We start from the raw sequence: 26,819 nt of genomic DNA on the forward strand, positions 1-26,819 counted from the left end.
AGGCAGATATAATCAGTCGACTATTCTGCAAGTGTGTCCTTTTCTGGACAGTAATTTGTCTGTAGAAGGAAAGAGGCAATTCTTGCCTAGTGGCTGTCTCACCAGAACTGGAGTAACTCCAAGGATGCTCAATTTCTTCTTAGAATTCAATATAGGAAGCTGTCCGGAGCAGATAGGTCTCTAATGAAAATGAAGATTAATACAGAAATGTTTGTGATGTCAATTCTAAGGATTTCTGATGTTTTGAAAACCAACTATCCATGTAAGGTAATCTGGACTGTTGCCTTGTAACTCCACTCAGCTATTTCTAAATAAAACATAGAGTACACCCTTTTAATAAACTCCAAGCCATGGATTTGCTATGGCCCCTTAATTCACAGGCTGACCTTCTCAAATCAGTTAAAAAAAGTTAAAGACGGACTGGGTCTAAGCTTTGTATTCCTAAATGTGTTATACTGGTACAATGCCTATGAGAGTAACAATATTTATCTCACTCTTACATCACTAAGAAGCTCATGCCAATGAAAACCTTAAAATTTGTAATCAAAGTAAATTGGTGCCATTTAAAAATTTATATCTTCATCTTGATACTAATTATACAGATTTCTACTAATAGGTATGGCTATGCAATTAACCCCTAGCTAATCCTCACTATTCCCACAAAACCACTACTTTTCCCTAGAAAGACAGCCCAACATTTACCACCTTAGTCCCTAAGCCCAGGGAATAGGGGCACTGACTCTTCATTAGCTTCTTCAAGCTGATTATGGGCATTGAGATATTATAAGAGGAGTGGGGGGAAGAGCAAATTGACAATCCTCTGATGCTGTGTCTTCACTGCCTCCAGATGGAATTCCCCGGACCTCAGAGGTTTGAGCAGATCTGCCCAGCTTGCTTGTTGAGTAGATACACCAAGGCTGATCATTCTGCAATATACAAGGTCTTATCAGCAGTTCATGGACCCTTCTCCAAAATTGACCATATGCTTGATCACAAAGCAATCATCAACAGATATAAAAAAAGTAGAAATAACCTCTTGTATCTTATCAGATCACCATACATTAAAGCTGGACATCAATAACAATAGAAACAACGTAAAGCCTACAATCTCATGGAAACTGAAGAACTCTCAAATCAATGACTACTGAGTATAAGAAGAAATAAAGAAAGAAATCAAAAACTTTCTAGAATCCAATGAAGATGAAGGCACAACATACCCAAACTTATGAGACACAATGAAAACAGTACTAAGAGTAAAGTTCATAGCACTAAGTGCCTTCATACAGAAATTGAAGGACAACAATATCAACCAACCAGACCCCCCGCCCCGAGCTCCCAAGGACAAAACCAGCAACCAAAGAGTACAGATGGAGGAACTCATGGCTCTAGCTGCATATATAGCAGAGGTTGGCCTTGTTGGAAATCAATGGGAGGAGAGGCCCTTGGTCCTGTAAAGGCTCAATGCCCCAGTGTAGGTGAATGCCAGGATGAGGAAGTGGGAGTGGGTGGGTGGGGGAACACCCTCAGAGAAGCAGGGGGAGGAGGATGGAATAGGGGGATTTTGGTGGGAGGGAACCAAGAAATGGGATAACACTTGAAATGTAAATAAAGAAAATATCTAAGAAAAAAAGAAAAAAAAAAGAAATTCGAGAGTTCTCATACTAACAATTTAAAATTATACCTAAAAGGTCTAGACCACAAAGAAATAAACTCATCCAACAGGAATAGATGTGAAGAAATAATCAAACTCAGGGCTGAATATAATCAATTAGAAAAAAGACAACAATACAAAAAGTCAACAAAAGAGATAATTCTTTGAGAAAATCAACAAGATGGATAAACCCTTAGCCAACCTAACTAAAAGACAGAGAAACAGTATCCAAATTAACAAAATCAGAAATGAAAAGGAATACATAACAGCAGACACTGAAGAAATTAAAAAAAAAAATCATAGGTCTTAGTTCAAAAGCCTATACACCAGAAAAATGAAAAAGCAAAATGAAATGGATGAATTTTTAAACAGATACTGAGAGAATAAAGTTTGAAAACAGCTTGAAACAAATAAAAATTCATGGTTAGCAAAGACCACCAACAACTTGTTAAATATAGTCATAATAAAAATATTAAGTCCCTCCAGGGACTTAATACTCCAGTTTTGGATCAGCAGGGCTAACCCTTTCAAGCATTCCAACCATTCATAGATGTTATGATTTGGGGGTGGGCCACTTCAGAGCCCTGGACCTGGGCCTGGGTGGTAACTGAGCTGGTGAGCTCACTGTTCTTCTTTATCCCCAGAACCAGGGCAAGGACTGCCCTGGCTAGGCCACCTGCTTCTGCCATCAGGAGGCAAGGAGGTAAGGTTCCTCTCTTGTTCTCATGCCCTCAAGGCCAGTTCATCTGCACCCACACCCCCAGAGGCAATTCCACTGTGCTGTCCAGTCAAGGTTCTAAACCCAGCCTTTCTTCAAGTGCTACAAAGCCTGTGAGGGACTGAGACAACTCGCCTGTTCTCACCCTCTTAGGGATGGCTTACCTATGCTTTTGCCATGAGGGCTACCTCTACTGTGCTGCCCAGGTGAGGTACAGGGGCTGTGCTCCAAGTGTTCCACTGGGCGAGGGAGAGGGTAAGCTCACCTACTCTACTGGCCTCAGGGCCAGTCCTCCCAACAGTGGTGGTAAGAGGAGCAAGAGGTGGAGGGCATCACCCTGGCACCCATGTGAAATCACCGCAGAATAATGGCAGGGACAGCACTTTCTCATTCTAGCCCTTGAGGCTGGCTCACTAGTGCTTCCTGCCCCAAGGGTCAGCTCTGTTAATGTTGTCCAGGCAAGATGCAGGGCTCGTTCTCCCAAGTGCTGCAGCTGGTAAGGAACAGGACTAGCTCTCCCAAACTCATGATCCTGTGAACATCTTTGCTGTCTGCCAAAGGTGGTGAGGCGAAGGGGGTGATATCATCTCTGCAATTTTGCCACCCAAAAGCAGATGAGTGGCAGGGACAGCTCTCCTGCCCCACCGCCAGGACCAACTCCACTGCACTGCCAGTGTGAGGCACAGGACTTGCTCTTCCAAATGCTGCCAGGTGTGAGAGATGGGGCCAGCTCTCCAGAGTGTCACATTTAGTGAGGGATGAGGCCAGTTATACACAGCCCCCTGGACATCCACGTGTTTCCCAGAGGCTGCCCCAAACAGGAGCATCCCCATGTTCTCTAGTGGTAATATGAGCCAGGGACATCGACACTGACCCCTGCCACTCCATAGCCATGGACTCAGACATGACCCTAAGTGAGAGCTTGTTCCTTTCCTCCCTTGAGTTTCCAGTTCCATCTTTCTTCATAAAACTCAAGCTGTTCCACTTCTCTTTCTCTACCATCTGACTACCACATATTCGCACATTTGGATGGCTCCCCCTACAGGCTGGCCACATGACTGGCAGGCCCCTGGGCAATGTCCTCCATCTGTACTGTAGAGCATGAATACCAGCGGGTGTCTATGACCTGCCTGTGCTGTGCACTGGAGGTCAGGTCTGTGGGTACCATGGAAGTCCACAGGTCTCTGTCTGTCTTCCTCCTCCTGCGATGCAGCTGACTGAGTTTGACTGATTTGATTTGACTTGACTCGATTTGATTTAATTTTTGAGTCCTAAGCATAAGTCAGCTTTGGCCACCAAGCCAGGCATCAAGCTAGGGTGAACAAAGTTCTGTCATCTGCTTTGCCCCTGATTGATATAAAACAGTACCACCAACAAAGTGTCTCTTTTTCCATTGCCAGGAGGGGTGTAAAGTTTTTCTTAATAAACTTCAACCTTGTTTCAAAACAAGGAACAAATAGCATGAAAAAGAATTATCTTTTCTAGAAATAACATCTAATGTACTACATCTCTAAAAAGTTTAAATCACTTCATCCAAAAATCACGAGAGAATATTGTTTATCCAATGCCACCACAGCCTCTGAGATTTCATATTCTCAAGAGAGTCAATCCCTTAGGCCCCAGTAATAAACTCCCCAGAGAGAAAAAATTACTCAAGAGAGAGTTGTAGGCAATCAGCCTGCTCCGGCTCCAGTTAGTGAATTGCAGCAACTCTGGTGTAAGCAAAGCAAAGCAATCCCATCCTCACCACCAGTTATATATCTCATCAGTGTGTGAAGGAAGTGACAAAGCAAAGGACCTTTGTTAGAGTCCACCATGGCTGACAAAACCAGGAGGGTGTTTTCCATCACTGGTGATATAACCAAATGCTTAGGGCTTGGAATCTAAATGTTGTCTGGAAAATTATAGAAAAATGAGAGCAAATACATCCAGTTTAGAAACAATTGATACTCTATATTTTTAATATATTTTGAGAGTTCTTTATGTACCTTAGGTATGATTCTTTTTTTCAACTATGAGTTATGTACATCTTTTCTCCCATGTAGTATGCCTTTTCAGACTCTTAACCTTGTTTTTAGTTTGTTGAAAATGTTCATTAGGCTTGATTTACTTATTTATTCCTATTAATCTATACTGCCCAATTTTTCTCAGTTGTGACATCTTATATAACATGATAAAACCTTAGTATATAATGTCTAAGAGCTTTCCATTATGTTCACTGACTTCAGTGTTTTACCTTATATTATTTTATTTAGAAGTAATGAGTGGTGATGGACATGCCTTTAATCTCAGAAGTTGGGAGGCAGAGGCAGGCAGATCTCTGAGTTCAATTCCAGCCTGGCCTACAGAGAAAGTTCCAAGGCTACACACACAAAACATGTATTTTTTAAAAAAAACCCAAAGAACAAAAAACAAGTCTCTTATGTTAGCTTTAAATATATGAGCTATTTTGAGATCATTTTGATTTATGATGTAAATTTTATATTAAGTTGATTTTTTTTCACCCTGAAAAAGTCAAGCATTCTGGCATCCTACTGAATGGCTTTGCATTCTTATAAAACTCAGTGGGCTAGACCTATGTGTATTGTTTTCTGGGCTTTCTCTACTCTTCACCTGTGTGTCAGCTCATCCAACAATATCACAGTGTTTATACAATACCAGGATAAATCCTAACAACAAGGTTACTGGCTCATAATACTTTACTCTTTGGAAAGTCTTACTTAGAGAGTATAACAACTTTTCCCTTACATATAAATTATAGAATAGTCTATTCTATACCTAGAGAAAAATCTGACAGACTGGCAATTATGTCTATTGTGTGTCAATTTCAGACAGATTAACATCTCATTATACTAAGCTTTTTAGCCCATACAGCTTGTCTACGTACGTAGCTCTTTGGTTTCATTCATCAGTGTCTTCTGAGTTTCATGACACTAATCCTATACAGATATGACTACATTTATACTTAAGTATTCTACCTTAGTTACTATAAAGAAGACTTAATTTCATCTCCCACTTTCCACTACTAATAATGCAGAGAGCTGATTTTTTTATGGTCATCTTGTGTTCTGAAGCTTTGATGAAGTGACTTGTAAACTCTAGAAGATGATGGTAGATTCCTTGGTGTTCCGAGCCCCTCCGTGTCCCCTTCGCCCGCAAAAAGGACATGTGAGGCAATGTTCGGGTGGTTACTACAACGAGGCTTTACTTCTTGTATAAGCAGAGTGGAAAGACGGAAAGACCCGAAAAGGCACTGCTTATATACCCTAGAGTGACATGTTCACTTCTGATTGGCTGTTCACTCATTACCCATAATACGCCCTGTATGGGCAGTAACTTTGGCGCGCTTTTTGCCTTTTGCACCTGCACAGTCAGTTGTTTACTTGTGGAGACATGGGATGTCAGCGCCATCTTGCAATGGTGGAATGTATCACCGCTAACCACGGCTTCCTACATCTCCCCCTGTTTAAATTATTAATATGGAACAGTCTTTTGCCTATCAAGCGCGGCACCAATTCAGTGAGGGAAAGCAGAGGCCTGATCCCCTGTGCAAAATGAGATATTGTAATGGGTTTACATCCCATACCCATCTCAATGCCTTTTGATGGGGAAAGGGGGCCTCCACCCTGGGGCACCACCAGGGGAGGTTTCTTGGCATCAAACCTTTGTGCAATCAGGCATACTTTCGGGAAATCTATCCATACTCATGGAACATTCCCTGTCGAGTACCCACTTGCAACACCTCTAGATATTCAGGTACCACAGATATTCAGGCAAGGGCTGGCTAGACTTAGACCTCTCATCAACCCAGTGCAATGGGCTGAACCCTTGGGGTGCATCAACTGAGGATCTCAGTCATCGGCTACTTTCTTAGCTTAGATAGCCAAATTTTAGGGGGAGATGCTTGCTCAAGGCTATGAGTGCTTGGGCGATAGCGACCTTGTCACGTTTTTGTTGGGCTCTGAGCTTACAGACCAACCATCATGAACACTAATCCACAACATAGGGCTGCATCAAACAGGCCTATCCCCACCCTTTAAGAAAGAAGGAAAAAGCAGAGGTAGGCCAAGAAGTAAAATTGCCAGGGGCAACGGGGTCCACTCGTGTTCCATTAAGGCTCGAAATCCGGATCTGCAATTGCTGCTGGTCCAGCTCCCTAGTCCACTTCCCTTGTAAATAAGCAGAAAGATTATGGCTTTGAATAAATGTATCATTCATAAATCTCAGAGGTGTAATACCTAGATGTGGGGTTGCTGACACGCAGCTCATTTGAACCACATCTGTGAGATGCTCCATATGGGCTTGGAGCAAATCAACTCTCTGACCAACAGGATGTCTGATGTCAAGTATGCATCCACTTTCTGTAGGATGGTCAAAGCCTCAGAGGTCTTTTCTGAAATATGATTAACAACAGCAGCTGTTGTAACTTTATTAACCATGCCTGTGCCGGCTGTCACAGCTGTAGCTGCAGAGATGGTAATAGCAGTGATAATGGCTGCAGTAATATCAAAATCTCTCTTTTGTCGAAATAAAGTCAAGGTCCCAGACGTCTGAACAGGGATAGGGATCTGAGTGGTATACTGGCTATTAGGGCCTGCTTATAGACAAAAGCAGACCAGCACTGGGACATAAAGCAAGTTATATTGGTACAAGTTAGCAGAAGCGGCACCTTTTAAGAAGGCAAGGGCATAGGTTTTGAAAAAGCAGATAGGATAGTCATCTAAACTCACTATATATACTCGGAACCCGATTTAGGAGAGTCCAAATGAGAACTGAGAGCGTCTGCAGATGAATCCTTGGGGGGGGGGGGTCATTTTCAGGAACCATGAGTCACCGCGTCAGTCGCTCTGGCAGCCAAAATGGGTTGTCTTCTTCCTGTGGAAAAACACAAACTGCGCCTCGGGATCTTATTAAAATCGGATCCGGGCCTTTCCATTGACCAGTCAAAACATCTTTCCATTTTATCATTTCTTTTGGCCTAGTTGGTTCTAGGCAATGGCGATCAGCCTCAGTGTTGCCCTGACTGTCCAAATTCAAAAAGTTGAGGGTAAAAAGTGCCAGAGAAACAGTAGCTCGTGGCACCGTGGGCAGAGCTTCCTCAACTTCTCCTTTTTGGTTTATCAAATAAGTTTTAATTTCTGAAAATCATTCAAGGTATGTAAATGGTCTCTACGAATCTCCAGTTTCTGAGGAATTATCTTTTCTGGATAGATAACCATCCCTAAAAAGGAGCCAATTTCTGAAAATTGAACTTTCTCAGTAGCAACATGTAGACCCCACTGTTCCAAGGTGTTTAATAATAAGGGGTATGAGGTCTGTAAAGTACTTAAATCCTTATGACACATAATAATGTCATCTGTGTAATGGGCCAGCAGCAGCGAGGGAAATTGTTTCTTAATTGGCTCCAGGGCCATTTGTACATACAGATGACATATAGTGGGGCTGTTGGCCATGCCCTGAGGCAGAACTTTCCACTGATATCTTTTATCAGGTTCAAAATGATTAGTAGTAGGTAGTGTAAATGCAAATCTTGGTCTATCTTGTGGACACAAAGGAATAGAGAAAAAGCAATCTTTATATCTATAATTATGATTCTCCACTGCTTAGGCAAGGCAGAGAGTAAAGGCAAGACTCGTTGCACAGAGCCAAATAGTTGCATCTGTGCATTGACGGCTCTTAAATCATGTAAAAGTATCCACCTTCCGGATTTCTTTTCAATAACAAATATGGGTGTATTCCAGGGAGAGGTAGAAGGTTCTAAATGACCGAGCTGCACTTGTTCTTTAATTAGTTTTGTAGCAGCTTCCAATTTTTCAGAGGATAGGGACCACTGAGGAATACACAGGGCCTCCTCTGTGAGCCAGGGCATGGGCATAGAACCCTCAGTGGCAACTAGGGAAAACCCAGGCCTTGTCTTCCTGTGTTTGATTCTTGTGAGACAGGATCTAACCTTCCTTGTTTGTTCCTGCCAAGACCCTTCCCTTCTTTAAATCCCATGCGCTTCACAATGTTTATAGCTTGTGGGGAGTATTCACTAGTCAGAACTAGCCCTAGGTCTTGTAAAATGTCTCTTCCCCAGAGATTGACAGGGAGAGGAAGCACATAAGATATAAAACTTCCTGTTTGACCCTCTGGTGCCTGCCAAGTCAACGAGTGAGAACTGACTGCGGGACTGGCCTCGTATCCCAATCCTTGTACGGAGTGGGACGATCTTTTTACAGGCCATGCCTTAGGCTACCAATTAGAAGAAATAATACTTTTATCCGCTCCTGAGTCCAGAATTCCAGTAAAGTTCTTCCTCTCTATTGCTAACTGTAAGGTGGGTCTAGTTTTAAAATCAACCACCAGATGAGCGAAGTCAGTTCCTGAGGAAACAAGTCCGTGAGTACCTCTAAGCTTCTCAGTGGATGGAAAACAATCATGTAAACTTGGAAGGACAACCAATTGAGCAATCCTGTCCCCAGGGGAGATGGAGAATACGCCTTGTGGGCTAGAACAGAGAACTTGAAGTTCTCCTGTGTAATCTTGATCTATTACACCGAGGGGGCCTCTATAATCAACTGGGATCGGCTGCACCCCCATGTGTGGCATTAGTAGGACTTGGGAGGTGGAGCGGAGGTCCACTCCTGTGGAACCCCTTGTGGCTCTGCAGCGAAAAGAGTCCCCTGAGTGTTCTGCAGTGTCGAATATCTTTTGGGGCCCTGGGATCTTGGGCCCGTATATCCATTTTTTGAAAAATTTTCTTCCTTAATGGCTGAGGGATTTGGAAGGAGGATCTGACCTCTTATATCTCTAACAGAGCGGCAATCCCGAGCCAGATGATAGCCCTTTCCACATCTAGTGCACAGCTTTGATGGTATTTGATTATTTGGGCACTCTTTCTTCCTATGTCCCACCTTCCCACAGGCAAAGCATCAGGCCATATGTTTTGAAGGGAAATTTCCACGATTCTGACCCTTAAGGAGGACTGCAGCCATTTCTAAGTTAGCCACTTCAAGTCAGGCATTAGTAAGGGGACCTCCCAAGCCACAGCAGACTCTTAACCAGTCTTGTAGCCCTTTGGCTCTCCGAGGAGCAATGGCTGCACGACTTTCAGCTGTGGCATTTTCAAAGATCATCTGTTTTATCAGTGGCATTGCCTGCTCTGGTTCCCCAAAGATTCTGCCAGCTGCCTCAGTCATTCGGGCCACAAAGTCAGAGAAAGACTCATTAGATGTCTGAATTATCTTGGACAAATAAAGGTTACTGCCTTCCTTTCTAGGGAGGGACTTCCATGCCTTTATTGCAGCTGATGCTATCTGTACGCAGACCTGCCAAGGATGAGCGGTCTGGTCGTTCTCATGTACACCAAGTCCAGCCAGCATGTCAAAAGTCCATAATTGTTGTCCCTCAGTGTTTGCATTAATCCTGGCTTGTGCTTGCAGCGCCTCATGCCACAGGGCCTTCCACTCTAGGTATTGGCCCATATTGTTAAGTACCACCTTCACTGTGTCCTGCCAGTCTCCAGCTGTACTTAACCTCTCCACTTGGGCTACTGTAAAATTAGCTCCAATTCCATATGCATGTACTGCCTCAGCTAATTCTTTGACCTGCCTATAGTCTACTGGGGCATGAAACTGAAGAGAGTTTCCTAGGTACGGAATACTCCATGCATACTGCCCCAGTTCATGAAAGTGTAACCCAGTTTCAGCAGAAGACTGAAATGCTAGTACCATGGAATTTCCACCAAGAACAGCAGCTTTAGTAGTGTGAGCTAGCTGGAACCTAGAAGACAACCTGTCAGAGCTGCAGAGGGCAGAGCTAGAAAAGGGACCAGGCTCCTTGGAGGAACCCAGAAGATCATGAGTGAACCCCAGATAGTTGGACATCAAGTTGTTTATACTGTTGAAGTTTGATTTTGCTTGGTTCAGATTGTGACTGTGCCCTGGTTTTCCCCTCAGAAGAAAGTATATAATTTAATTCTGATTTTTACAAGAGCCCACAGCTGAAAGATTTTGAAGTTTAAAAGGAGATTTTAGATTTTACAGAGATTCAATATTTTAAATAGCCTGAAATTTTAATATTTTTGAATTTTGTAAAGACTGTGGAACTTTTAAAGTTATTATTAGGTAGGCTGTCCATGCACCTTCTCCACTCTCTCTATTTCTTTAGACTCAATCCTCAAGATCACCCCTAGCACTGCAACAAAACACCAGCTGTAGCCTCCCCTCTGCCTAGTCCACACCTCTTGTGTATCCCATACATAATCCCCTGCTGGTCTCCCTTTCCTTAGTCTCTAAAACCAACAAGTACTCCTGGTGAACACACTACAAGATCAGGCCTATAAAGCAGACAACACACAGCTATCACACTCTGAAAATCCAGAGAGGAAACAGAAATCAATGAACAAAATGCCCACACAACAAAGACAAACCCAGAAATCGACACCTAGACCTACAATCATCCCGAATCTAAATGCCTAAAAGCCAATGTAACAACACAATAAATAAAAGTCAGAGCAATTTGTCTCCACCAGAGCCCAGCTATCCTACCAGGTCCAGAATAATCCAACATAGCTGAAGTATAAGAAAAAGACTTTAAAACCTTATGAAGATAATAGAGGTCCTTAAGAGAAAATGAATAAATACCTTAAAAAATCTAGGAAAATACAAACAAATGAGAGGAAATAAATATATCCCTCAAAGAAAACCAGAAAAACAAAAACAATTGGATGACAGGAGTAATAATGGTTCAAGGTCTGAAAATGAAAATAGAAGCAATAAAGAATGCACAAACTGAGGGAATCCTGGAAATGGAGAATTTAGGAATGTGAACAGGATCTAGACAGGGAAATTTCATCAACAGAATAAAGGAAGTGGAAGAGAGAAAAAGAATTTCAGACAGTGAAGATACAACAGAAGAAATAGATAAATCAGGCAAAAAATGTTAAATCTAAAATTTCTTGACACAAAAATATTAAGAAAATGTGTGACACTATGAAAAGACCAAACCTAAGAATAATAGGAATAGAGGAAGGAGACTACCAAGCTCAAAGGCCCAGAAAAAATTTTCAACAAAATCATAGAAGAAAAGTGTCCTAAAGAAAGAGATACCTATAAGGTACAAGAAGCATTCAGAGCACCAGGCACACTGGATGAGAAGAGAAAGTTCCCTCACCAAGTAATAATCAAAACACCAGACATATAGAACAAAGAAAGAATATTAAAAGCTAAAAAGCAAAAGATAAAATGACATATAAAAGGCAGATTGTTAGAATTATACCCTACTTCTCAATGAAAATGCTAAAAGCCAGAAGGGCCTGGACAGTTGTCCTACAGATTCTAAGGTACCACAGATGCCATTCTAGCCCGTTTACCTGAAGTGTTTATCATGAGTTCCTTGGTGAAATTTTTAGGGTTATTTGTGTGCAAACAACCAAACTTTGACTTTTTTTCAATTTGTATCCCCTTGATCTCCTTATTGTTTTACCTAAAACTTCATGTACTATATTGAGTACATAAATAGAGAGAGGGCAACCTTGTCTTGTTCCTGATTTTAGTGGACTTGCTCCTAGCAATGGAGGATTTGAAGGCTGAACCAGCCATCCTCTATAACCAGACAAGTCTTCCGTTAGGAGGACTGAAACACCAACCCAGCCACAAAACCTTTGACCTACAATCTATTCCACCTATGAGATGTCCTACATCAATGGAGACGTAGAACTTGTGGGAGTGACCAACCAGTGACTAGTCTAACTTGTGTCTCATGCCACAAGAAGGAGCCCATATCTGGTACTGTCTGGATGGCCAGGAACCAAAGACTGGATAGCCCAGAGATCTTGTGTAGAACCAAACATGACTAGCCAAAAAAGTCAATGAAATAATACAATTTCTATTGATATTCTACTATATTCATAGATCAGTGCCTTGTCCAGTCATCTATCAAAAAGACTTACTCCAGGAGCAGATGGGAGTGGGCACAGAGATCCACAGCCAGAGGTAGGCCTCTTTCCCTTAGCATAAACTGAAGGTCTATATCAGGTCCTTCCCATTGAAAATCAGGGAACTCCCACAGAAGAGGGAGAAGGGAGATTGTAGGAACCAGAGGAGATTGAGGACACATGGAGAACATGGCCAACCAAATCAACTAAACAGGGCTCATATGGGCTCACATTGACTAAGGCAAGAAGCCTGAGACCTGAATGAGTCTATACCAGCTCCTCTGTGCAGATGTTATGGCTGTTAGCTTGCTGTGTGGGGAACTCCTACTAGTGGGATCATGTGGGCTTCTGACTCTTTCATCTGCTCTTTTCCTCCTAGTAAGTTGGCTTGTCCAGCCTCAATAGAAAGGCTTTTGCTTTTCTTATTGTTTTTTGTTTTGTTGTGTTTGGTTGTTGTCTCTTGGAGGCCTGCTTCTTCTTGAAGGGATACAGAGGAGGAGTGGGTCTGGGTGAAAGGAGAAGTGTAGGGGAGCTGGGAGGAATGAAGGAAGGGAAAGCTGTGGTTAGGATGTATTGTTAGGAGAAAAGACCCTGTTCTCAATAAATAAACAATTTTATTTACTTTTTAATGTGAGAGATTGGGGATGACTAAGAAAGAAAAAGGGTTGCTTAATAGTGATGCTTTTGAGTGTCAAGTTGACAAGGGGTCAGTTGTGCTGCCTACTCTTATGTCAGTTTGAAACATAAACTAAGTTATCTGAAAGGAGGGAACATCAGTTGAAAGATGGCTCCATAAGATCTGGCTATAAGGCATTATTTTAGTGGTGGATGGGTTAAAGCCCAGCCCATCATGGGTGGTTCCATCCCTGCTTTAGCAGTCCTGGGTTCTATGAGAAAGCAGGCTGAGCAAGACGGGAAGCAAGCCAGTGAGCAGTATCTCTCCATGGCCTCTCTATCAGCTCCTCCCTCCAGGTTCCTCCCCTATTAGAGTACCTGTCCTGACTTCCTTTGATGATTAACATGGAGGTGTAAGCCAAATAAACCCTTTCCTCCACAATTTGTTTTTTGGTCACAGTGTTTCATCACAGCAATAGAAACCCTAACTATGACAGTCTCCATACCAGTACTGGAAATTGAACATGGGTCTAGAAGAACCAGTGCTATTAAATGTTGAGCTATCTCTCTAGCCCATAAAAAAAAGGACATTCATGTCACAAGGACTTTAAGGCCAGATGTCTGACGTAAGGTACTGTCATAGTTGGGTCTGGTACAGATTCTCTTCTTGGTGTATTACATCCTAGCACAACATCAAACATAGAGTGGAAGCAATGCCTTTTTAAACAGATAGATATAAATCTCATCATTGGGATGTATGGTATAATCTAATCATGATCATTTCCCAACGATGTTACTCTTAATGCTATTGTATTGGTGAGGTTTTGAGTCAGATCAATTCAAGAATTTCTCAGAGACCCTTATGAAAGGACAAAAAGAACATAGTTCTATGTCCTTGCCCAGGGGCAAACTTGGCAAAGCCCAGTCTGTGTCTGAGGTCAAAGCCTCCAAGTAGTTAAGGTTTTGTTTCTGGGAACTTTGCTGGTCCTTCTGAAGAGGCTGTACTTATCAGTCCAATGGCCACCATGTGGTCAGCCTGTAAAGGGCTACCCAATGTTCCCTTTGTACAACGTTGCTTGGTTATCCTCTGGATAACTTCCACTGGATGATAGCTTTTTATGGACTCTGTCCCATTTTTCCCTGAAAACAATATATAATATACTGTACTTTTTAATAAGTTTCTTGGGCATAAGACATAGCTTATGAAAGACCTCCCAACCCTAGCTTTTCTATCTCCTTATCTTGGACTTTTGGTCCTTTCTCTGAGGAGCCCATCACTGAGAAACAACCTGCTGGTCCAGGTCAATTGAGGACAGAGATTTCAAAGCTTAGCTCAAAAGTGTTGTGCAGCATATCAAATATGAGAGTGGTCATAAAGGCCCAAGGGTACGTTTTTGAAGGTTTTTGTCCTAAATCACAGAAAATAGCTGGAAGAAGAGTGAAACAGATAGAGACAATACAAGCAGGAGGGAATTATTTGTCTTGGTTACAAATTGTGAAACTGGAACTGTTCTGCCATGTATTTAATGGACAGTACAAAATGCCCCTCAAAATTGTCCCTCTGCAAGATAAAGAACTGAGATATCTGTTCTTCCTCCCTGCCTCAGGGGCTGAAGACTTACAGATATTGTTTATATATGTGTATATACATATATTCACTCAGATAAGTCAACCTCTGTGGCTTCAGAGATGTTCCTGAGGCAAGAAGTTAAGAGATGCCATGAAAAAAAGGAACAATTTTAGAACAGAAAAAAATCTCTCTACTTCACATGCATTGAAGTATAAGAAAGGTCAGTGTGAGCATAAGAAACAAATTCCTCTTGCTCCATATTTATAAGTCTAGCCAACACCTTTTACATACAGAATTTCTAAGGACACAAAGCCTTTGTTTTCATGTTTAAATACATCTACCCAGTTGATGTTCCATTCTTACAATTCTTTGCTTACCCTTACTTTAAAAGGACATAGGATACTGGGAATAGGGCAGCCATTGTTTGATAATCAGTCTGCATATGTGAGCTAAAAGCTAGGTAAGCTAAAAGGTACAATCTCATTTAAATTAGTTTGTTCCTGGAAGACCAATTAATTCAGATTTAATAACAGCACTATACACAAACACAATTCAAAGTTTCTTATTCCAGGGATTTCTAGTTAAATATCTGAATTATGTAATGTGCAATTAGAGTAAACATTTTCTTTATGTAGGGATGTCTTTGGAAAATAAGTATTTATTGAGTAAAGAAAGAAATAATCATGGGTTAATATTTTGTTTTGGTAAATAAAAGATGGTTAATGTGGTGATACATCTCCAAAAGGCTGCATTTCTAACACTCTTAAATTTGAGTCATATTTTCCATGTTTCAGAAAGCCCGGGTTTGTATGAGTTCGGTAGCAAAGCTTTATATCTAAAGCTAAGCACACATCCTTGGCTCTATTTTGAAAAGGTGTTCAACCTGACTTATAACAAGAAATAACAATTGTTAAATAGTAAGGCAACACAACAACAAAAAGGACACTAATAGTTCATGATAAAAATGGAAGAAAATGGTCTCTAAAAATTTTAAATCTAGTCAATAAAATATTACTTCAGAATACTGTTTACTTCATTTCATCTCAGCTCCTGGAGCTCCAGGTTCTCAAGGGAGTGAATATTGATCCCTTAACCCCCAAATATGAACTCCCTCATGGGTAAGAAACATTCAAGATACCTTGATGATCAGTCTGTGCCTGCTGCAGAGGTTCTGGAAGCAACCATGATTTAAAGAAAGCAAAGCTAGTGAGGTTTTCAATTTCTTCTGTGCAACATTGGAGCAGGTAGTGAAATGTAAAAGAGTTCAGCTTATTTTCCAAAATGTTTCACTTCTTCCTTGGTCCCACTATGGAAATTGAGTTAAGAAAATGAATTGTGCTGATTTGTCCAGAGAGGATGAGGGTAAACAAAAGATCAAATAACTAAACTACAGAAGGAATCTGAGCTCCCTTAGTGTTTTATTAGCACGTGTATAACTGAGTGTTGAGCACTCATTCAGTACTGGCCCTGTGGTGAGTGAATTCCTTTCAGCCATGAAATGAAAATTATGAACTGAGTTTGCAGGTTTAATATCTCTGTCTGTCTGTCTGTCTGTCTGTCTGTCTGTCTATCTATCATCTATCAGCTATCTATCAGCTATTTATCAGCTATCTATCAACTATAATTTATCTCTTCTACATCATGACTAAAATAATAATCAGAAACTTTTTTATCTGTTGTCAATGTAAACAGTATCTTCGAGACAACAGAACTAATGCACAAACACAAAGACCATGTGACAGCAAATACCGACCTGCATAGGTTCAAAGCAGGCAAAATTACAGCATTGAAAAGGAAGAAATGGATATAAAGTCCTACCCCTTAAACAAAAAGCTATTAGTAATTAATACATGCTGGAAAAAGAAAAATCAGTTTTTTCCAATGAAGTGTCACTGAATCTATCAAGCACACTCCATGGCAGGCCCTCTGCTCATGAATAGTTGATAAACACAAAACCAACTCAATAGATTTTTATGGGATGTGTGTGTGTGTGTGTGTGTGTGTGTGTGTGTGTGTGCACGCACGCATGCACACATTTCTTGTTTTATTTTGCTTTGTCTAGATTTGTCATCTTACTGGAGTTTTTCATTTGTTTGATTTTCTTTTTTGTTTGTTTTTGTTTTGAAAGAGAAGACAAAACATGAAGTTGGGTAGCTAGGGAAGTGGGGAGAATATAGGAAAAGCTGAGAGAAGGAAAATATTATCAAAAATATATACTGTATTTTAAAAATGTAACAGTAAAAAGGAAAAGAGGAAAATTAGAAAAGAAATAAAATTGTGTAAAATATATTTTGAATATTCCACACTGTCCATATCAAACTGCAAGACCCTTTCCTCAGTGTGCAATGTGATATGGACACCTTTCCATAAGTATACATATTTATCTTAATTTGAGAGTCAGCATATCAGTCTATAAGATGAAGCTACTGTGTTTTTGCTAACCTTGTTTCTGATCATTTGTTTTCATAAATCGTTAGAGTGAACATGTCACCTTAAGTAAATCTGTGACCCCATCTTACAGGAGACAAAACTGAGACAGAAGGAATAAAGTCCTCTATCACTCTGAAGCTGTGACTGGTAATCAAGCTGAGGTCAGTCTGTCCCTGGACAGCTGCACAATTCTGACTTTACATGAAGTTTGGAAGCATGTGGACTCATCAGAGATTTGACTTTCTCAGAACATTCAGGTATTCTTTTCCACTGTGTTTAGTGTGTGTGTGTGTGTGTGTGTGTGTGTGTGTATCTGTGTCTGTGTGTGTTCATGTGCTTTATTTCCTGAGCTCTAGAAAGCTGTTGCTCCCCACAAATGTACTGTTTTAATTCAAAATTATTATGGTACCCCTAGTTTTTTTTTTTTTTTTTTTTTTTTACAAATGAACCCTGTTCTGTTTGTCTCATGGTAGTTCAAGGAGCCAGAGAAGCTCAAAGTAGCAGCAAACTTAGTGTGTTATATGCCTACCACTAAAGAGACATTCTTATTCAAAATTCACCATAACACCTATGGAGCTGCCCATGGCTCTGCCTGGCCTTCCTGACAGCTGAGTCCCTGAGAATTTCTGAAACTTTATTAACTTGGGGTTATGTTGGAATATTTATATATATTTATTTATAACAATTGACTTGCTGATTTTCTTTACTTCTTTCTCTAATAAATGAGACTGGACATTCCTTTGTTTGTGTGCCTTCCAGTATAAACATATATAAAAATGTACATGAATATAAATGGAATGTTGTCATTAATTTATTTTAAGTATTAATATTATACCAGAGATTTGGCCAGTAAAAACATAGGTTTATTTTAACTGTTTCAAAATTGTCTCTAACATAAACACCAATTTTCATTTCTATAAAAAAATATATGTTTTCCTGTGTATCGACAATTCTCAAAAAAACTTGACACTTTAAATTGATATGTAAAATTCCATTTTAATGAAGTTTTCATATATAACTGCCTGACTAATGGTAAGCTGTATATATTTTCATACCTCAGTTGAACACTTAGTTGAATAAGAGACAGTTGAACCCTCGTTTAGCCGTTCATGCTAGTCCCTAATTAAGGAACAAGTGATTATGCTACCTTTGCACGGTCAGGGTACCGCGGCCATTTAACTTTAGTCACTGGCCGTTTAACTTTAGTTACTGTTGGAGTGATGAAAGAGGCAAATAGATTTTCGTTCATTTTGATTCTCAAGGGGTTTTTGTTTTTTGTGTTGTAAAGGTTTTTGGTGAGGGGGGTGCCGGGAAAGTTTGTGTAGAGATTTTTAGTTGAAATAAAATAAATAGGGTAATTATTGATGAGATAATAGTAGTAAATCATGTGGATGTATCTAGTTGTGGCATGTCACTATGGAGATTTAAGGTCTCTAATTTTAACTTAAACGGTTAACGTTCTTAGCTTCTTAGTGAGTTTAAATTATTGAGGCTGATCAATTTTCAAAATATTTTAAAGGTACTATTTCAAGGACGATTGGTATAAAGCTATGATTTGAACCACAAATTTCGGAGCATTGCCCATAAAATAGTCCTGGGAGGTTTGATGTTACTGTAGCTTGATTTAGGTGTCCAGGGATTGCACCAGTTTTTAAGCCTAGTGAAGGAACAGCTCATGAATGTAATACATCTTCGGATGAAATTAGTATACGAATTGGAGGTTCTATTGGTAGAACAACTCGGTTGTCAACTTCTAGGTGTCGGAGTTCACCTGGTTTTAAGTCATTTGTTGGAATTATATATGAGTCGAAGCATAGGTCTTTCTTCTACAATTGCCTTGTTCATATCTTTCATAAATTTTTCCATAAGATTAATTTATAAAAATTATACATACTGGATCTTTATTATTTATATCTGTTGAAACAAATTTCAATCTTTTTTTTTTTTTGGTAGTGTTGAGCATTTTAATGGGAGTACTTTTTTATTTTGTGTGCAGATGGTAAAGGTCTGTGTCTGAGTGGGTATGTATGTGCACCAGAAAACGATGTAGGATGTCTTCTTCCTTATTTGTTTGAAAGGGAGTCTCTAGTTTACCTGTACATAGGCTAGTGGCCAGAAAGCCACAGAGATCCTATATTTCTATTTAAGTTACATGAACCTGTGCAACTATGTCCACATGGATATTAGGATCTAAACTCAATGATTACACAGCAAGTTCTTTTACCCTGTGAATTCTCTCTCCAGTCTCGAAAATTTCCATATTCTATATTGCTTTATAATTTATCTAAACTTTTTTCTGCATTGCTAGGTCACAAGTAGTCAGTATTGTTTCTCTCATGTAAAATGTACATGTTTAAATCCATAATGCATGAGAAAACAACATTTGTAAAGTATAAACTTGGAATTCAGTATGATTTCTTCATATTCCTAAGTATTTAGAGCACTACAGTGTATTTTAATACTTTTGTGGTTTTGTACTTCCTTTTTCTCCCTCCAAACCCTCCTACATCTCCTCCTTGCTCTCTATCAAATTCGCAGCCTCTTTTTCATTAGTTGTTATTACATATACATATTATATATACATATATATTATTAATATAACTTGTTCCATCTCTGTACTATAACTTGCTTGCATATTTTTAAGACTGACCAATTGGTATTGGTGTGTTCTTCCCTGGAAGAGACTATTTTTCCCACTCTCAGTATTTTTTAGTTGACTATTGTTGCTTGAGTAGGATTGAGGCCCCATTGGCATTTTCTTTTCTACTTTGGCATGTATATTGGTCTCATCATTGTTCAGCTCATATTTAAAAAGTCATGCTAGTGAGGATTTATGGATATAGCTAAGAGACATAATCTTAAAAAGAAAATCCTCCCTGATCCTCTGACTTTTATAATCTTTTCAGCCCATCTTCTATGATGTTTCTTGAGCCTTAGGTAAAGGAGTTTTTTTATAGATATATATACTAGGTCTGAACTCCACAGCTTTGCATTTTGACTGATTGTCATTCTCTGTAGTGATCTTCTTCTGTTACAAAAAGAAGTTTCTTTGATTTGGGATGAAAACTACACTTATCTGTGGCTATTGGGACAAATGTTTAGATTATTGCTATGGATTTTGCTGGTTTAGAAACATGGTGGTTATAGGTTCTCCTACAATATCCATGATTTCACTAGCACTGAAGAGTTAACTAGGTTTCCAGTGCCAGGCATAGTTACTATCTTGTCAAGCAAGTTTTAAGTGCAATTATAGAACTGTTGGTCACTGTCAAAGTATGTATGCCACTACTGTATCTCAGGGCTATTGTATCATGCTGGTTATTGATATGATTTATAGGCATCATAGCTGGGTGAGGCTGTTGGTTGCCTCCTTCCTTTGAAAGCTTACATAGTTTGCTTTTCTCAGGTTCACCGACATGCTCTTCTACCTTCAGGACAGTTGCATGATGTCATCATAATTACTGTTTTATAACTTCTGCTGTCTGGTCAAGTTGTTCACTCAACATATTTTCCTTTCAAACTCCATATAGAATTGTCAGGTCAAACATAAATTTTTCTCAAGGATGTAACTACAACTACAGAGAAGTTATAGATTAATATGTTGAAAATGTAATGGGACAATTCTGCATTTTTATCCAAGAAATTGGTCTGTTTGACTCTTCAGTGCTTCAGGAAAAGTTATTTCCTTAATGAAAAACCATGAATATACCCTATTATGTTTATATTTAGGTTTGTAATCTCACTAAAATGTTTATTTACTTTGTTTTTGTTGTTGTTTTGCTTCGTTTAGTTTGATTTGGTTGCGGTTTGTAGTTTCTTACTTACATACAAAATCTTCAATCATACCCCCTCTCATTACCTTTTCTTATCTCCCTCCCACTCCTGATGAAACCTTCTTTCTCCTATCTAGTTCTCCTCTTATTTTCCTGTGCTTTGGTGTAACAGGGATGTTCTGCAAGTGGTCTTAGCTGTGAGTGTTTATAATTGCAATAGGCACATCACATCCTAAATAAACAGCATTTTATGGTACTCTTCCTCACACTCTGCCCCTTGCAGTCTTTCCACTTACTCTTCCACAATGTTTCCTGGGGCTCAGAATAGTAGATATAGATGTCCCAGTTAGAGCTGAACACTAGAAGGCCTTTTACTTTCAGTGCCTCTGCTTTGACCACCACCCATGACTAAAAAGCTTTTTTAACTAAGGCTCAGAGATACAAAAGTCTATGCATATAAATATACTATTTAGATGGCAGTGGGACTAGATGTTCATTTAGAAAAACATCAGCAGTAAACTTCCCTTAAAGAACCATGACTCTCCTAGTCATAGATGTTTAACGAGTTTTACAGTGCCGCACATGTATTCTGTTCCATAAAGCAAGTTCAGATTCAGACATAAAATGGTTGGCTTCCTTTGGAACAAGCATGCCACTATTGCACTAGTAGATGTACTTTGCCTAACAAGTTGATATTGTAGTACCCAGAGGCCAGACCTGAGTTATAGTAGAGACTTTTTAAAGTACTTTCTTTCTTTTTCTAGTAAATATTCATTCATATATTAGCCTAATATTAAATGACTTAACTAACTCCACTAACAATTTATTAAATTATTCCCTCAGGACAATTGAATCATCTAAAACTAAGTATGATCTTGGTCCTCCCTTATAATTATGTTTAATTTCTTTTCATGCCTTTTTTTCTAGCCTGGGTCTCAAAAATATTAAATATATATTCAATTGTGTATATATATTCAATATAAATAAGCAATTACTTAAGGAATATTTCAACATTTCTTCATTTATAAGCACTTCTTATGACTTGTTGGGAGTGATGATGTTCACAAAAATGTTATAAACCCATTTTCCAGGGTAACATCATTTCTTCCCATTTATGTTTTCCCAAGAAAGATTATCAACGTTTATCAAAAAATGTTTGGTATCTTCTGAAATGATATTGCTGTAATATTTCAATGTGGAAAATTATATTAACTAACTTTTCAATGCTAAAAAATGTTTTTATTCAATGGATAAATGTAACTTGATAGTCATTACCTAGAAAAATTTATTTCCCTTTATACTGCCTTTTTCTCGCAAAGACAATTTCTGGGAGGCTCCTTTTTATTCATTTTATCTAGCCCATCCCTAGACAAGAAATATGGCACATTTATTTTGTGACTCTGAAAACAGCCTGGCAAGCTTTGTTCCTTATCATCTAAGAAAAGCGAGCCTGTTGAAGCTCATGATCCACTCCCCAACAGTGCCTCATACATGACCACCATCTGTGGCCAAGATTAACTGGAACTGTCAGCCAATCTACTTGCTTCGGGTCTTCATTCAATATCTAAAAGTGATAATATGGTACCCACACACACTTTGTTTTTAATTCATCAGTTAAATGAAAACCTAGAAGGAAAAGTAATAGGCATTTACTGATGTTGTCTTTGATCTCGGTAATCATGACTGGATTTCAGATGTTTGCAATTATAGTCCCAAATTGGAGTTTTAACTTTCTCTCATATTGAATTTTTTTATCTTATCTTAACCTTGTGAAATGAATTGGTGATTTTTTAATCATTCATTAATGAATGAGGAGTTCTCATAGTTTCTGCCCCTTACTAGAGAGCTATTATCAATGGATACCTACTTGGAGGGAGAGCAACTAATTCCTCTAGAAGTATGTATAATGATTGGACTCTGAATACCAGTGGATGGCCCAACTCCTATAACACATATGTGAAACTTATTGGGATTTAGTAAGTTGTTTGGCTTTGGTTGGTTTGTTGGTTTGTTGGTTTGTTTGTTTGTTTTTAAGAAGGGAACATGAAGTCAAGAGGGGAATTTGAGGAGCATATAAAGGGAAAGAAGGAGAAATAGATACAATATCATGCAAAGTTCTCAAAGAGTAAAAACCAATATTCATTAAAATTGGAAATAGTTTCTCCATAAATATGTGCTAAATTTTATATGTAATGTATGTAAATCAAGTGCTTTATGATATTTTAAAATGTTCGGTCAAAATTAATTAATGCTTTGAAATATTTTAATCTTTCCAAGGCACAAACACACACACACACACACACACACACACACACACACACACAAATGTCCATAAACAGACATGTATTCACATATCAATAACACTCTAGATGTTTAGTCAACCTAGTCAATATTGTTTAAAAATTAATATTGAGATTAATTGAAAATAAAACTATAATACAAAATATCATTGTTCAACCACCATTAGCTACTATTAATTAAAGGAAAGAAGAAAGTAGTTTTATTTCAACATTTGGTTCTGCCAGAAAAATAAGTTTGAAAAAGTAGTGGGCTAAACAAAATTTCTCCAACAGAATACAACAAGAGCTCAAAATTATCAATTATTAAGCTTTTTTTGTAAGAGCATAGGTAAAAGTAATCCACTCTTACTTTAGATTTTTTTATCTCTACTCTAGGAAAGATAAAATAGACACAAGGAACAGAGGCTAGAATATGAAAAAAAATCATTGTTGGCAACTGAAGAAAATTCCAAAAATCATTCACAAATCAAATCATGAGAGACACTGATGTTGCTACAGGCAGGCAATTTCCTGAAAAGACAAATGTCAAAATCTAAGGACATTAAAAACTGATAAGATTATTTTTCTCTTACTAAAAAAATAAGACACTTCTAGACACATATTTTTCTTAGGAAAACATCAATTTCATGAGTAAGTAGGGATACAGGACCATAAATATATATTTCAATAGCAATAAACACTAGCTCATCCATCACATAAAGTTCATTGTCAATACTCAAATTCAGTAATTTTGTTCCTAGAAATATGTCACATAGAAATTGTGACAACTAATTATTTGCAGCAGAGATGAGCTATAGCCAGCTTTAGCTCAACACTAGCAGAACAGGTGAACAGTGAGGAGGGAGCAATAAGATACAAAGATACTGATGTATGATGGGGAACCACCAAGCCATGGACTCCACCTAATCTATCTGTGATGAAGAAAACACAGGAGGTAATCTTGATCACTGAAAATTATTTAAAACTTTTGACAGAGCTGATATATTTTATCAATTTTCATTAAAGTTTTAAACTTTACAAAATATAATATTTCTACATTCTTTGGTAAAAATATCTTACATGACAATAAATCCACGGTGGATAAGGAGGAGTATTAAGGAGGATGAAAGGTCAAAGTGAGGCATGGAATTAACTTACAGAAAGATTAGATAGAAATATAAGGTTAGATCCAGATTTTTAGTCACAATTACTAATGAATGTATTTTGATTAAAATATAGAGCATAAGCAACACTCAGAAAAGAAAATAAGCATATTTTTCATTTCTGTTAACTTGTACATTAATAAAATAACAAGCAGTTGCTGAGAATGGATCTGTTCAAAAGCAGTTTCTAAAAAACATATGTGAAACTAATCTAAGTAGCAAGGTTCAACCTTTAAACACCATGAAATATGTCATTTAAAAATATAACCTTTGAGAGGCAAGGGAAGTAATCCATTCAGTAAAGTACTCTCATACAACTATAGGAACTTGACTTTAGATCTCCAGAAACCATATAAAACTAAACCCAAACATGATGGTGTACAATTATAAACCCAGAACTGAGACAGACAAATCACTGGTGTTCCCTGCTAGCCACTTTAGCTGACGCATCAAGTTCCAAATAAAGTGAAAGATCCTATTGCAAAGCAAAAGATGAACAATACCTGATGAACATCACCCAGATCTGGCCATCAGCTCTCAAATACACACATAAACATGCATGTACATGTACCTGTACACACATGTCCCAAATACACACACACACACACACACACACACACACACACACACACACACATACACAAAGAAAACTATTCTTTGAAGTGATTAAAAACAAATATTATAACTTTTCTAAAAACAAATCAAAATGAAGTTATTTTCTCTGCTATTTTTTTCTTTGACAATTTCAGCTGATATTGGATTTCTACTAACCATGGAACACAGTAATGACACCAAAGTGACTGAATTTATTCTCCTGGGATTTGCTGGTCAACATGAGTCTTGGCACATCCTCTTTGTGGTATTCCTAGTCATTTACATAGCCACCTTAGTGGGCAACATTGGCATGATCCTGCTCATCAAACTTCACTCTTCACTGCACACTCCCATGTACTTTTTCCTGCAGCATTTGGCTTTTGCGGACTTCTGTTATTCCTCTGCCATCACTCCCAGGACATTGCAAAATTTTGTGAGCACAAAACCATCCATCTCCTTCACAGGATGCATAGCTCAATTACTGGTATATGGTATCTTTGTAACCAGTGATGGTTTCATCCTGGCTGCTATGGCTGTGGACCGCTATGTGGCCATCTGTAACCCACTGCGCTATCCTATTATCATGTCCCAAAGACTCTGCATATTGCTGCTGCTTGGGTCATACACTATGGGCTTCCTAAATGCCACTGTAAATACAAGTTTTACTTTCTTATCAAATTTCTGTAAATCCAATGCCATTAATCATTTTTTCTGTGATGTACCACCGATTCTTGCCCTCTCTTGCTCCAGTATTGATCTCAATATCATGGTATTGACAATCTTTGTGGGGTTTAACTTGACATTCATTGTTTCTGTTGTCATTCTTTCCTACACATTTATCTTGGCTACCATCCTAAGGATGTCTTCAGCTGCAGGAAAGAGAAAAGCTTTCTCCACATGTGCATCCCATATGACCACTGTCACCATATTCTATGGAACACTCTCATATATGTATGTACTTCATGGGACCAACAAATCTCAAGAGCAAGAGAAGGTGGCTTCTGTGTTCTATGGTATTATGATTCCAATGTTAAACCCCCTCATCTACAGCCTAAGAAACCAGGATGTGATAGAAGCACTGAGGCACATAGGAAACAAATGCTTATAGTGGAAAATGTGATCTCCATGTCAACATAGCTCAACAGGCAAGATAACAGTGTTCTATCCTTGATCAGCTTGAGGAGACGTAGCAAATGTTTATGTGACACAAAGGTACACTTTGATTGTTGATAACACATGAAATACCATAAAACAATTAAATTATGAAATAAATAAGCTTGTTTTATTAATGCTTTGAAGTAAACCTAAGATTTCTTAAAATATAATCAAGTACTCCTACTACTGAGGTTCATCCAGGTACATGAATAAAGCTGTTGATATTGCTTTCTTACATTTTATGAACCCCTTTCCTAATAGTACTCATAAAAATAAAATTATGGTATTTCTCCTCATTTTATAGGAGCTAATAGAATCATATGAATTATACACAAGAATGATATTGTCATTTTTGTAATTAAATTTTATAAAACCTTCTGTAAGGGTCTAGAATGATAGTACACACTATCATTTAATTCCAGGAATCAGAAGGACAGGCAATATAAATCAAAAACTTCACAACCCCTCTTGTGATTATTCTCCCACACACCATTAGTCAATTAAGTGGTAAGAATCAGTTGGTGGGAAGATTAATAGGATAGTGTTCACCACCTTTCCAAAAACCAAAAATAAAACACAAAACAATAAGAGGCTGAGAAATGCTGGAGGTTGTTGAAAGGGCACAAAAATATTTGAATATTGTCTTTTGTAAATATGGGTTTGCACCTATTTTACTAGAAAATAATATGAATCTGTGTCTTTAAAGTATATATTAAAAATTAATATTCTTCTATCAAGAGTTCTTCATTTTCAAATGGATCCATGGCTCAAATGTTCTCTTTCTATGACCATTTCCTATCAAGAATATTTAAAAATCTCTTTAGAAAGCATAAAACATCCTAGATGATGTTTGTCAGGAAATTTTAATTTCCAAATTATGTGAATTATAAGACCATATTTATATCAAAAGAGGTTACAAAGATTTTGCTTCTGTCTCACTACTTCTCTAGTC

At 38.5% G+C, this 26,819-nt stretch overlaps 1 protein-coding gene and 1 non-coding gene across 3 annotated transcripts; one reads left to right on the forward strand and one right to left on the reverse strand.

Moving 5' to 3' along the window:
* Positions 1-3,631: 3,631 nt before the first annotated feature.
* LOC117704764 (small nucleolar RNA SNORA48) lies at positions 3,632-3,774 on the reverse strand. The gene has a single exon (XR_004606296.1). It is a non-coding gene; the product is annotated as a small nucleolar RNA SNORA48 (small nucleolar RNA).
* Positions 3,775-15,639: 11,865 nt separating this feature from the next.
* On the forward strand, positions 15,640-26,517 carry LOC117703806 (olfactory receptor 5AK3-like). Of its 2 annotated transcripts, none has more exons than XM_034495646.2 (3): positions 15,640-15,717; positions 16,995-17,160; positions 24,868-26,517. In XM_034495646.2, the coding sequence occupies exon 3, from the start codon at positions 24,891-24,893 to the stop codon at positions 25,818-25,820; it is 930 nt and encodes a 309-aa protein (XP_034351537.1). In that variant the 5' UTR covers positions 15,640-15,717; positions 16,995-17,160; positions 24,868-24,890; the 3' UTR covers positions 25,821-26,517. The 2 variants fall into 2 exon arrangements, with proteins under 2 accessions (XP_034351537.1, XP_076784358.1); XM_076928243.1 differs by lacking the exon at positions 15,640-15,717 and adding an exon at positions 15,734-15,945.
* Positions 26,518-26,819: the final 302 nt, after the last annotated feature.

Source organism: Arvicanthis niloticus, chromosome 2 (assembly GCF_011762505.2).
Source record: "Arvicanthis niloticus isolate mArvNil1 chromosome 2, mArvNil1.pat.X, whole genome shotgun sequence".
NCBI lineage: Eukaryota > Metazoa > Chordata > Mammalia > Rodentia > Muridae > Arvicanthis > Arvicanthis niloticus.

Coding starts and splice junctions, on each gene's coding strand:
- LOC117703806 (XM_034495646.2), top strand. CDS start 24,891: ATGGAACACAGTAATGACACCAAAGTGACTGAATTTATTCTCCTGGGA.